Source organism: Prosopis cineraria, unplaced genomic scaffold (assembly GCF_029017545.1).
Source record: "Prosopis cineraria cultivar Desert tree isolate PC_DT_omini unplaced genomic scaffold, ASM2901754v1 PC1, whole genome shotgun sequence".
NCBI lineage: Eukaryota > Viridiplantae > Streptophyta > Magnoliopsida > Fabales > Fabaceae > Prosopis > Prosopis cineraria.
In genome coordinates, this window is record NW_026555332.1 from 45,226,599 (window position 1) to 45,239,644 (window position 13,046).

Here is a 13,046-nt window from a genome sequence, read left to right on the forward strand (position 1 = left end):
TAAAAATTGAGAGAATGAATTGTACAATAAACTGAGTTTAAAATTTATGGTATTATTAGATCTAAAGTTTAAAAAATAATTTATTCATTTATCTTATATTTAATATACTTTTTTATCCAATAAAATCAAAATAAGTGGCTTTTAATGTGCTAATAGTATTCATAACAAGGATTTAACGTGGAATAAATAATCAATATTGCATGTCTTGAGTTAGTGTAAAATAAGCACAATAAAGCATAAAGGTTAAATATATAAGCCTTTGCTTTTAATTTTAGTCCTTAAAGGCTCTTGATCTTTAATTGTCATTTTTTAAACTCAACGTTTTTACCGACATCATGTTTTTTTATTGGATGCCATTTTGCCTATATGGTTGTCACCAAAGTAAATGTTAATAATTGTTAATTACTCATTCAGATATTTTTAGTTATTTTAAAGTATTATTGCCTATATGTTAATAATTACCTATTTTTTAATAAATTATATGTAAAGAAATTAAGATATTTTTAGTATTTTAAAGTATTATTATTATTATATTTTTTTAAAAGTACTTATAATATATAAATAACTTTAGATTTAATTTAAAATAAAATACTTCATTATAAGACTGTATAAAAAGAGAAATAAATATAAAAAAATAATACACCTCTCATCTTATTTATAAATTATTTTTAATATATTTTATTAATATTAAAAAAAATTTTAAAATTCATTAACTTTATTTTAAAGTTTAATAAGTTATCAAATTTATTTTTATTAAATATATATATGTTAATAATATTTTTTTTAACATTCAATAAATAATAAAAAAATTATTATAAAAATTTAATCACGGAATTTATAAATAAAATAAAATATTTTTTCTCCCTCTCTCTATTTTGCACCTAGGACCAGAGGTTTGACTCTTATATGTAGGTTCCCGTGCTTTTTGAAACTGTAAAATTACGCGGGGCAGGGCATTCAGCATTCCCAACTTCCCGCGGAGGCACTCGACAAGCCTGAAACCCTAACGCTTGTTTATTGATTCAGAGTCGTTTGATTTTCTTTTTTGGCCACAATTGATTCAGAGTCGTTATATCTCTTTTACCACGCAATTTGACTCAGGTCGGTGTAAACTGTAAAGTTACAGTCAATTGATCGAAGAAAATGGCGATGGCTGGGCTGTACAGGCGGTTACTTCCTTCTCCGCCTGCAGTAGAATTCGCTTCATCCGAAGGAAAGGTCTGTCACACTTTTTTTGCCCTCACTCGCATTTCTCTGTCAGTGTGTGTGTGTTTAAGTCGGGGAGCTTTCTGGGATGATTGTCGGGCTTTTTGCAAATTATGTATGTATATAGATATATGTATATTTCTAGTTGAAGATGATGCGGCTTCAGGCTTCGGAATAAATTACGTAGTAGTAATTGAATGTTTCTTTAATCAGAAATTCTTATGATTGGTTTTTCCCGTGCACGTTGTCATCTTTTTTAATTCACGAGCTATTAACCCAATTTTGTTGACTTTCAGCAACTTTTTGTTGAAGCCATTCAAAATGGAACAATGGAAGGCTTTTTTAGATTAATTTCTTATTTTCAAACACAATCAGAGCCTGCATACTGTGGATTGGCAAGCTTATCCATGGTCTTGAATGCTCTTGCTATTGATCCTGGAAGAACATGGAAAGGTACGCGTATTGTTTCATGAGCTGTCATACTTCACGATGCATCTTGACTCCATAGACGATAGCTTCCTTCATTCTAAGGGATCGAGGAAGTAATACTTAATGCGATTTTGCTGTCGTGTCTCATCAAGATTTGCCAAGCTTTTTATTTATTTAAATTGATCTTATTTTTTATAATGCTCAAGATTCTTTCAATTTCCTGGAAAAATATTGTTAGAAATAGATTATGCTATTTGTTCATTTCAAGAGGAATTTCTCAATCGATCTGATGTACTTCGTTTGCAGGTTACTTTTTCTTTATTTTCCATGGTTGGATCCTGACATTTTGCAGTCTTGTTATAGTGTGGGGCCAGTGGCTGCTATTTTCTTTTTTCAATTTTTTACCATACCTTATCATCTGCAGAAAAATTCCTTGTCAACTAATATGTCTTTTGAATTTCATATTCTCATTGACTGCAGCATGTTCCTTTTCAGTTATTGAATTGAATAAGATCAATCTGAGTTTTGTTTTATGTTGTAAACTGTGTTGCTCTTGGCAAATTTGTCTACAGGTCCTCGGAGATGGTTTGATGAATCTATGTTGGACTGTTGTGAACCTCTGGAGAGGGTCAAAGCCAGAGGTATCTCATTTGGGAGGCTTGTATGCTTGGCTCATTGTGCAGGAGCAAAAGTTGAAGCCTTTCGTGCAAATCAAAGCAACATTGATGACTTCCGTAAATATGTCAAGAGGTGTTCGACTTCTGATGATTGTCATATAATCTCTTCTTACCACAGAGCTGCTCTCCATCAAGTATGTATTTTACTACTTTGACACAATAGAAAATGACAAAATTTTGTTGCTTTGTTCATTGATATTCACCATCTCCTACTCAATGATGTTCCCATTGATGGTTTTGGATCCATTGTTTATACAAGGTTCAGAAGTTGAAAATTTTCTATTGCCCATATCTGTTAGAACCAGTGATAGGTTATTTCTATTCGAGCTGTACAAGATGAACTTATCATATACTATTCTCCCAATATCCTTGGTAATCAATATTGATTTCTTCTATTATGGAATGGTAGTGGGAATAGTAATTAAACTTTCATGGCAGACCGGAACTGGTCATTTTTCTCCTATTGGTGGCTATCATGCTGGAAAGGATATGGCACTTATTCTGGATGTTGCACGTTTCAAGTATCCTCCTCATTGGGTCCCACTTGCCCTTCTCTGGGAAGGCATGAACTATGTTGTTGAAGACATTGGACAACCTAGGGGGTAAGTTTTCTTGTATCTAATTTTTATAAAATTTTCTGGTTACTTTAACATGGTAAAAATTATTGAGATCTGCATTTACATCACTATTTGTTCAAGGACGGGTGTTATCACTTATCAGTAGGAAAAAGAATGATTTCCATGTAATAGAAGATGTTTTTTGCAATTGGATCTGGTAATTGTATGATGCTTCTTCTATTCTTTAATAATTTTTGGCTATCTCAAAACTGGAAGACCTGTTGAAATTAAATCATAGTAATTTATCTTTATGAAAAAGGAGGTAGCATGCAAATTATGCATTATAAAACCAAGGTAAGGGAGACTTTCTGAAATATGAGACATGTATCGTCTAAAAAGCAACTTGTTGTGGGTAATATAGAAAATTCAACCTTGGTTTTTGTTGACCTGAGCAAATTCATTGTTTTCTGTTTCATACCTTCCCTCGCCCCCACCACCCCCCCCCAAAAAAAAAAGGAATGCATTTTATTTGCATACATTTCGCTCATTTCTTCATGTCATTTTCCTCTATCATAAAGTCTACCTCTTTCCGTTGGTAAATGAAGAAGTAACACGATTGATGGGGGATTATATTTACTACTATTGGTTTCTGTCCTCAGGTTCATGCTTATATCAAGGCCTCACAGGGACCCTGGTATGCTCTATACTCTGGTATGTTGCATCCTGTTATAAAGTCACTCACACTCAAAGTAAACAGTCAAGAGTTTTATTGCAGGCATCAAATTGTTGAATAGTTTCTACCTACATTGATTTATGAATGCTTATTCTTTTTCCAATCTGATTTCAAGCAAGAAGAGTGAAGTATAGTGCATGCATAAATGTACGAATGGAGATTCTTTCACTGTTAATGTTTGTCCCTTAAATCATAATCCTTTTACCATCCTGTATCAGTTTCTTATATATGCATATATGTTTGCGTGCATATTTTGTTCGTGTTTGTCATGCTTAGTTAATTTGATTGCTGATGCTAACCATTGTATATATTCTGCACTTCTGCTAATGATATATGTTATTCTTGAACTTGTAGAGCTGCAAACATGAGAGTTGGATTAGTATCGCAAAATTCCTGATGGATGATGTTCCCCTGCTACTAAAATCAGAGGATGTGAAAAACGTTCACAAGGTTCTCTCAGTTGTAATCAATTCGCTTCCATCTAATTTTGGGGATTTTATTAAGTGGGTTGCAGAAGTCAGGAGGCGAGAGGATGGTGGTCCAAGTTTGAGTGCAGAGGAGAAAGCTAGGGTTTCTGTTAAGGTTATGGTTATACTTTTATCAAATTGTCATAATCCTATTTTATGCTTAGAGTTTTAACGAGTACTTTTTGTTCTCCAGGCAGAAGTATTGAAACAGGTGCAGGAGACACAGCTTTTTAAACATGTCACTTCTTTTCTATCAAATTCTTGCTGCAAGCTGCCATCACTTTCAGGTCATGGAGACACCTTACCTAACATTGCAGCAAATGTTTGTTGCCAAGGAGCAGAAATTCTAGGTGGGAAGCTTAGCTCATCGGCAGTGTATTGCTGTAGAGAAACATGTATGGAATGCTTGAAAGCAGAGGGTGACAAGCCAATCACAATGGTTAGTGGGACTGTAGTAAACGGTAACAGTGAACAAGGGGTTGATGTTTTGTTTCCTTCTCAAGGACCATGTTGTGATTGCTCTGGCCTGAGTAAGTACATTGAGATGCACCCAACTAGCAGTGACGTGCTAACAGCACTGCTTCTCTCGTTACCATCTACAACATGGGCTGGTATCAAAGATGGGCAAGTTTTGAAGGAAATAGATGAACTTGTTTCAATTGATAACCTTCCTACGTTGCTGCAAGAAGAGGTAAGAAGCTCTTATTTTCTTTTGTTAAAAAAGGTAACTTTTGTCAGCCAAAAAGGGGTAACTTTTGCAGTTTTGCTTTAGTAAATGTAATTTTTCATTATTGCCTGAGTAATATTTTTGAATCATCATTTCTTAATTTTGATGCTCAGGCATGCTTTGAGTAATAATATCTCCTTCATGTTACGCAGTCTTTGCTATTCACCGATTCACCGATGTCAATATATTTCACCAATAGGGAACTGTGAACGTTAGTCCTAGGAAGTGCTTAAGCAAGGACAATTTTGAGTTCAACAGATGCCTCGACTATTTTTCCTGCGCTGGTCCCCATTCAAAGTGTCCTATGAAGTAAACCTGGACTATTGTCTATACAATCTGGGGGTACTTGCCTATAATGAATGAACTGGTCATTAACTGAATCCGTTGTTGTCGCTTTGCAAAATATTGGCTTCTGTTGCTAATTCTACCCTATCCCGTTCCTACTCATTTCTTATCATAAATATATCCATATCAGGTTTTGCACTTAAGACGTCAACTTCACATGCTAAAGAAATGTCAAGAGAACAGGGTGGATGAAGATCTCGGTGCACCTCTCTCGTAGCATCTCCTTTTCTCGTGATCTTCAACGAGCCAAAATCTCTAAGCTGGGATCTCGTGTCAGCAGGCATTGAATTCAATAATTCAGGCACACCTTGCCGAAACGCGTTCTTGTTTCCAGTTATGAATCCAAAATAACAGGCATCTGGAACCGCTTTCGTGAAGAGTACCAAGGGGTCAGTTTCGAGATTTAGGTTAATCGTGTTGTACAACCTGCTGAATTTATCGCTGAAGACGTTCTGCGCAAATGAGATTCAAGAATCTAGAAAACTGCTTGCTCCCTTCCTGACCCTACTAACTTGTCCCATATTATAAAGTCACTTGACGTGACTACTGTCTATTTGAGAAAAAGAAATTCTATTGGTAAAAAAATTGTACAAAATTTTCACATATACTTTGTATTTTGAGTGACTCATCTATTAAATGCGTTTTTGGTTTCATGTTGGGTACTATTAAAACTCTGTGAAACCAAACACATTTTGAATAGCGCAGCTACAATTGAAGGTGGTTTTATAGTTGGTAATACACTAGTACATTGGTGGCGTGCATGTTAGATCCCTCAGGGTGATGTGGGGATATGGATTTCTCTTGAAATGTGAATCATATTTTGCAAATCTATCCATTACTGACCTTTCACGTTTCTTCTACAAGCAAGTGATAAGCGAAACAAAGTTTCTTCAATTTCCGTATGGTTTTTCTCTAATACTATTTCCTGTCTGCATTTAGAAATACTTTGCGGGTTAATGAATGATTTAATTTATCCAAAGAGAAGTAAAAAAAAAACAAGAATTTGATATGATGACGAGACAAGACCAAGGTGTGCATTTCAAAACAATGTTATAATAAAAAATAGAACCAAAAGAGTTGTAAATTAAAATGCCTTTGCCAAAATTATCACTCATTCTTCTAAAATTATTTTTAATGGAAATATTTTAAATTTTACAATGTTAAAAGGAAGGGTTATAATTTTCAAAAGGTTATTAATATTTTAGAATATTTCATAAAAATATTTTTCAAATAATTTAAATATTAACAATTTATTCTCTCAGTCCCCATTCCAACTATCATTTTCCTTAACATTAATGCTGACGGTGTTTCAGACTTTCAGAAGTCAAAAACAAGAACTTGATCCGCCATTAACAAATAACAATATTAAACACTGGCTCCATGTGCACGTAAAACGGGGCCCGCGCTCCACGTGGAAATTCGAATAAATTCAAAAGGGCTTGAAATCGAAGCAAGGCTCGTCAGTATTAGTCGTCTCAAGACTGAAGATGGCAACTCCAGGTCTCTATCGCAGAGTCCTCCCTTCTCCTCCCGCAATCGAGTTTGCTTCTCCCGAAGGAAAGGTATATCGTTACTTCATCCCAAAAAAAAAAAAAATCAAATCAAATCCCTATTTTGACACCTTAGATGAATTCTTCAAATGATTTTATATGATGAATAATCGTGAGGTTATACAGAAAATTTTTGCTGAAGCTTTTGGACAAGGAACCATGGAAGGCTTCTTCAAATTAATTTCATACCATCAAACGCAATCTGAACCTGCGTACTGTGGACTGGCCACTCTTGCAGTCGTCCTTAATGCACTTGCTATTGACCCTGGTAGAAAATGGAAAGGTGTGTTTTCTCAATGCTTTCCTTTCCCTCTAGGTAATATCTTATAAAGAGTTTCTATACTCTAGAGAATCGTCACTTTCATCTTACTAAAATGACTCGAATGGCAAAAAGGGAACCGAATTCTCTTTATTTCATTAATTCCTTGGTAAAGCGGCAATTGTACAGTTGTACCCTCTTATGCTTGTTATAAAGGAATTATGTCAGGGTTGAGATTGCTGCTAAGTTGCATTGCGTTGCATTATGGTATGTATTAATTTTCGTTGTGTCAGATGGCAAGTATTAAAGTTGCAAGGATATGTGACATAAAGTACTAAGATATATTAATTTCTATACACGTTAGCCCGTTGTCAGTTAGCAATCCTTCTGGCCAGTAAAAGTTAGCAACCGTGGCACATAATGTGACCGATTACTTTGTCCTTTTGAATACACCCTCACCAGGTTGTATTGGTTTCTATCATTTGGATAGAAATGTGTAATCTGTTTTGTTTGCTTTTCCTCTAGTGTTAGGAATTTCCAAGTCTAGGCTTGTCTTGTAATTTCAAAAAAAAAAAAAAAGTTAGCAACCTTGGTTTTCCTCTCATAATTTCTAATTTCAATTCTCAGTTTTATTAGCGTGAAGCTTCATTAAATCATTGGGATACTTGAACGGGGGTCACATTTCCTTGTTTCTTGAACCTCTCATAGATCCTTCTAGGACGGGCTTTTATCTGATGTTCTTCTGGCCATGCTGGCTGCGCAGAGACTTTGTTAGACTAAAGTCACTAAACTAGCCGGCACTTCTGTTCTAATAGCCCCATACTAATTATGTCTCAATTAAGTACCATTATATATTTATATTGGTTTTTAATAGGCCCTTGGAGGTGGTTTGACGATTCCATGTTGGATTGTTGTGAGCCTTTGGTTAAGATTAAAGAGGAAGGTATTACATTTGGAAAAGTTGCGTGCTTGGCTCAATGCAATGGAGCTAAAGTTGAAGCTTTTCGAGCAAATGAAACCACAATAGATGATTTTCGCAAGAATGTAATTTCATGTAGTACTTCAGAGGATTGTCATGTGATCGTATCATACCACAGAGGAGTGTTTAAACAGGTATTATTGTCAATGACATGCTAAATATATCTTAACGTCAATTATTATAGAGATTATGCGAAATGCCTTATCATTTTGCAACAGACTGGAACTGGTCATTTTTCACCACTAGGAGGCTACCACGTGGAAAGAGATATGGTCCTCATTCTGGATGTTGCACGTTTCAAGTATCCTCCTCACTGGGTCCCACTTACCCTTCTCTGGGAGGCCATGAATACTGTTGATAAAGCAACTGGACAACATAGGGGGTAAGATCTATTGTGATAGTGCTCCTTGCATGCTTCTGTCAAGACCCTTATATATATATTTTTTTTTTTTTTTTTAATTTCCACAAAGTTGGTCGTTTCTCTGCTTTGGAAGTAGAGATTGCACCCCGTGTTAATATTGAAGTTAACTTGGTGTAAATTATGAATATTTGATGTCTGACCGCTTTGACATTTATCTCATCCCTGTTTCATATGTGTACGACGTATGTTCGTATTCTTCTTGGTGAAGGACAAAGTCTTCTTAACAATGAGAAAGAAGTTAAAATAAGGAAAACTTTGTAGAGTGTTTTCTGTTTGATTGTTTTCAGGCAGTAGTGTTAATTTGCAAGGGAGAGGGCTAGAAGTTACATAGATCAAATGTTTTAAGTCATCTATGATATGTATTTCTCACTTAGCATGTTTTAAATCTTTTTAACGTCTATAAATCTCTGCATTCTGTCCACCAAAGTTGTTTTGGATTTCTGTATGATTAGGCGTTCTGAACTGACATTTAGCTTATCTCAAATCGCTATTTGAAAGTTGTATTATTAGGTAATGTCAGCACGACCAAGGTGTACTAGCTTTTGTGATGAAAATGTTATGATTTTGTTGTTTTCCTCCATTTACATTTGGAAATGTGTAATTTTCAGGTACATGGTTATTTCGAGATCTAACAGAGCAACATCAATACTTTATACAGTGGTACTGTGACATTAATTTATCCTTCGTCTACCCATCTGAACACGTGCTGAGTTTCTAAAGTGATGAATTTATGTGAACTGTTTAGGAAATTTGATTTGACTCACTATAGAAAAGTCAATTCAACTCCGAGTAGTTCTTACTTTTGTAATTATAATGCACTATAAGAAGTCTCAGCTTTCTGCATGATGTTAATTGCGTGGAGTATGCTAAATGTCATTTATCTTTGTTTATCGACTCTTTTTTATTTCTTAAGGGATTCTTTAATGATTTTACTTTTTTATAATTCTACTTCTACTAGTTCTTCAATCTTTATAATTCTACTTATGCTATCTGCAGAGTTGTAGACATGAAGGTTGGAACAGTGTTGCTAAATACTTAGCTGAAGAAGTCCCGCTCCTTGTGAAGTCAGAGGATTTGGATGACATTCAGAAGCTGCTGTCTGTTATATTCAAGTCTCCTCCTATTGAATTGAGAGGCTTTATCACATGGATTGCTGAAGTTCGTAGACGAGAGGATGGAAATCTCACCTTAAGTGAAGAAGAGAGTGGAAGGCTTGCCATCAAGGTTTTTGGCCTAAAGTTCATTTCTTTACGAATAAAGGATTTTGTTCACTACTGAAGAAATTTAAAATTTTTAATTTTCGTGCCAGAACCTTTATATATTGAAGAAAAAATTTAACATACAGAACTGTAATTCTTGATAGCTTTGGAATTTCAGGCAGACATATTGGAAGAAATTCGAGCAACTGCACTCTTCAAATATATAACTAGATGGTTGAATTCTGAAATTTCATGTTGCTGTCCTTATGCAAACCTTGGTGATAAAGACGAAGACATGTTACCTGCACTCGCTGCAAGTCTTTGTTGCCAAGGGGTGGATCTTTTGAACGGTTGTGATAGGCTAGGTTCGTCAGGTGGAAAATGCTGCACTCAAATAAATGTGCAACAGTTACATACCGATACTGAAAATCCAGTGGCATTGGTTTCTGGAACTGTCAAAAGTGGCGACGGAGAACAAGGAGTTGATGTGTTGGTCCCTCTGTGTCAAAGCGGGCCATATAGTTTGTGTATTTCCAATGAAGGACGCTGCATTGGATTGCACCCATCCACTGCAGATGTGTTAACAGTGCTTTTGTTGGCCTTGCCCTTACATACATGGTCAGGCATTAAAGAAGAAAAGCTGCGGCTGGAAGTTACAGACATTGTAACAACTGAAAACCTTCCTCCCTTGCTTCAGGAAGAGGTAATAACCTATGTTACCTTTTTGTTTTTTTGTTTTGTTTTTTTTTTAAAAGGTTATTTTCATGTCTGTGGTTATACTTGCTTACTTGAGGCCATTATGATTGAACATAGACTTGTGTTTTTCCCTTGTTTCTTTCTTTCTTTATTTTTGTATTTTTTAAATTGCTGCTTTAACTGATCGTAGAGTAAAATGAGAATGAACTGATCCTTAACTAGTGATTGATGAATTCTTGCAGGTTTTGTTCTTGCGAGGGCAACTCAAATTTCTCATGACTGATATTGGTGCCGCGCCTTCATCATGATATTGTTGGTGTTGGGCTATGTATCAACTGGCAATAATTGCACAAGACACTGATTTGGCTTTTTGGGCATGCAATCGGACATGGGATCAATGAAGTGCCTCGACCTTTCATGAGTTCCTTCCTCTCATGAATAACACGAAGACTGTGGTCGGAATACGGGAATAATTCATACATTTATGTGGAAAAGAACTCCCAGTTGGTATTAGTTTCATTTAAAATGGAGCATTTTTTGTTAGAATCCAGTGGTGGATTACTAGTTCTTATCAGAGATACCGTTTTGTAAAAGTTGACATTAATTCATTGTTGTTATATGCTCCATCAATTAATCTAAAAGTTAACACACGATATATATATATATATATATATATCAAATACAAGAAAATTCTGACTAGTTGACTGCTCTAATATAATATATTTTATGATTGGTTTGGCGCAGTAAAGTGAAAGCGGATATAAGATGACTATAAAATAAGTAGCTATAATTTAACAATTAAACGCCGAAGCGAATAGAGCGAAGAAGATTTGTTTCTGAGGCCTGTGATTTTTTTTTTTTTTTACCTTCTGGTTATTTAAAAATAAGGCTGCACAAAAGATTGACCTTACAAGAGTTTGGCTTGATTTAAAATCTGATTCTTTTCAAAAAAGAATTGAGTTAAATAATTTGTAATCTAGTTAAGACTTAGTTTAGTATAACTTGAAGTAGAATAGGATTGGATTGATTTAGTAGGATTAGAAGATTGGTCCTGATTTTATCTAGTATCTCACTTTGTTTTTTCTCCTTTTCATCTGTGAGAAGTAACAATTTATTTCAACATAATAAGTATAATTAACATAATAAAATTATTTATAGTCATATAAAATTTATCACAATAACAACAATTATAAATTCGCAACAATGTCCAACAACAAAAATTATTTCAGTTATATCAAAAATGACTTAAATTAAATAACATTTAACAACATTAAACAACTTTTAACATATCTAAAATCTATTAAACTAAGTTAAAAACAAATTTCATCAATAAAAGAAAAAGCCTAAGGTTAGTCAATGTTGAAATTTTGCTCAATATTTATAACTTCACAAGTATAAAACACAAGAAAACACTAATTATTATAAATTAACGTATTATTATAATAATTAATAAATTAATTATAATTCTATTAAATAAATTTATAGGATAGAAATGGACCAAGTGGTTCAAATGTTTGATATCTTATTTAGTCCAATCCCAAAAAAATTTTGATCTTTTTGATTTTGAAAAACTAATTTTTATTCAAATTGAATAGAATTGAGTTTATCTTCAGTTAAACTAAATCAGATTGAATTGAAAGACCTTTGTCATGGTATTGAAACCCGAACTGGACTGGCCGGGTCAACCAAGAAATCGATGACCCGATCCCTTGTCTGGTTTGGGTTTACTCCTAAACCGATGAGGGAATGAACAGGTGTAACCCGATTAACTCGAGTTTAACCTGGTGTAACCCGGTTAACTCGGTGGGTTGACTAGGTTAACCAGGTTATTTTTTTTTGGGGATTTTTTTTTCATTTTTGATTTTCAGAGTGCTAAGTTCAGAAATAAGATAACAAAAAAAAGTAAAACTAAAGTCAAAAAATAAAAAATTAGAGGTAGAGCACGCTAAGTCCAATCTAGATTTTCAGACAGCATTTAATTTGGCCTTTCATCTGTGTCTCTCATCTCTTGCCCTAACCTAATCAGCGTCTCTTCTCCAGACTCCAGCTCTATCTCCGTCTCTTCTCTAGCTCTATCTTTGTCTTTACTATCTCCATTTCTTCTCCAACTTAGTCTCTGACTCTCCGTCTCTTTTCCAGTTCAATCTCCATCTCTTCTCCAGCTCTATCTCCATCTCTTCTCTAGACTTTTGAGATTGAAGAGTTGTAATTGTAATAATAGATATTTAAAGTATTGTATTTTATTACTGTTAGATTTTTGACTGGTTGGATTTGATTGAATGTTTTTATAATTAATATTTTTTATTTAAATTATATTATTTTAATCATGATCGATTTGTTACCGGTTCAACTCTCAATTCAACCCTAATTGAATCACTAATCTATAACCTAATATCATGATCGGTTTAATAACTGATTCGATTGTACGTGCCTTGACTTTTATACAGCTCTATATTAAAAAAACATGCGTTGTGTGCAGCGGGCCATTGTATGGCGGCATGACCCGCAACTGACAAGGAATTTTGACCATCCATTCTTCTTCTTTTGTATTTTTAATTGGAGAATGACACAAAAATGCCTTTCAAATATCCAAATCCCCAATGAGGACCGCTAAATAATCTGATTATTATGTAGTTTATTAATAATTCATTTTTTAAAATTTTGATTGTAATTTAGTTTCTAAACATTTTTTGTATAATTTAAATTTCAAAACATTAGTTCTTTGTTAGATATCAACGCTTCCCTCTCTCTCCCTCTCTCTCTCCAGATCCTTCTCTCCCTCGCCGACGTTGCTGAGGAAA

At 34.3% G+C, this 13,046-nt stretch overlaps 2 protein-coding genes across 6 annotated transcripts; both read left to right on the plus strand.

The window, feature by feature from the left end:
• Positions 1 to 973: 973 nt before the first annotated feature.
• On the plus strand, positions 974 to 5,624 carry LOC129293406 (glutathione gamma-glutamylcysteinyltransferase 1-like). Of its 5 annotated transcripts, none has more exons than XR_008589154.1 (9): positions 974 to 1,218; positions 1,503 to 1,659; positions 2,208 to 2,446; positions 2,751 to 2,914; positions 3,529 to 3,580; positions 3,957 to 4,184; positions 4,263 to 4,760; positions 4,996 to 5,163; positions 5,272 to 5,624. XR_008589154.1 is itself a non-coding variant. In XM_054931365.1 (9 exons), exons 1-8 carry the CDS (start codon positions 1,144 to 1,146, stop codon positions 5,107 to 5,109), a joined length of 1,527 nt encoding a protein of 508 aa, XP_054787340.1. In that variant the 5' UTR covers positions 974 to 1,143; the 3' UTR covers positions 5,110 to 5,138; positions 5,272 to 5,624. The 5 variants fall into 5 exon arrangements, 4 of the variants coding, with proteins under 4 accessions (XP_054787340.1, XP_054787357.1, XP_054787327.1 ...); XM_054931365.1 differs by having other exon boundaries at positions 4,996 to 5,138; XM_054931382.1 differs by having other exon boundaries at positions 4,949 to 5,624.
• A 936-nt stretch (positions 5,625 to 6,560) lies between these two features.
• Positions 6,561 to 10,895, plus strand: LOC129306075 (glutathione gamma-glutamylcysteinyltransferase 3-like). The gene is made up of 8 exons (XM_054946418.1): positions 6,561 to 6,703; positions 6,818 to 6,974; positions 7,825 to 8,063; positions 8,148 to 8,311; positions 8,959 to 9,010; positions 9,347 to 9,574; positions 9,728 to 10,252; positions 10,488 to 10,895. The coding sequence occupies exons 1-8, from the start codon at positions 6,629 to 6,631 to the stop codon at positions 10,551 to 10,553; spliced, it is 1,506 nt and encodes a 501-aa protein (XP_054802393.1). The 5' UTR covers positions 6,561 to 6,628; the 3' UTR covers positions 10,554 to 10,895.
• Positions 10,896 to 13,046: the final 2,151 nt, after the last annotated feature.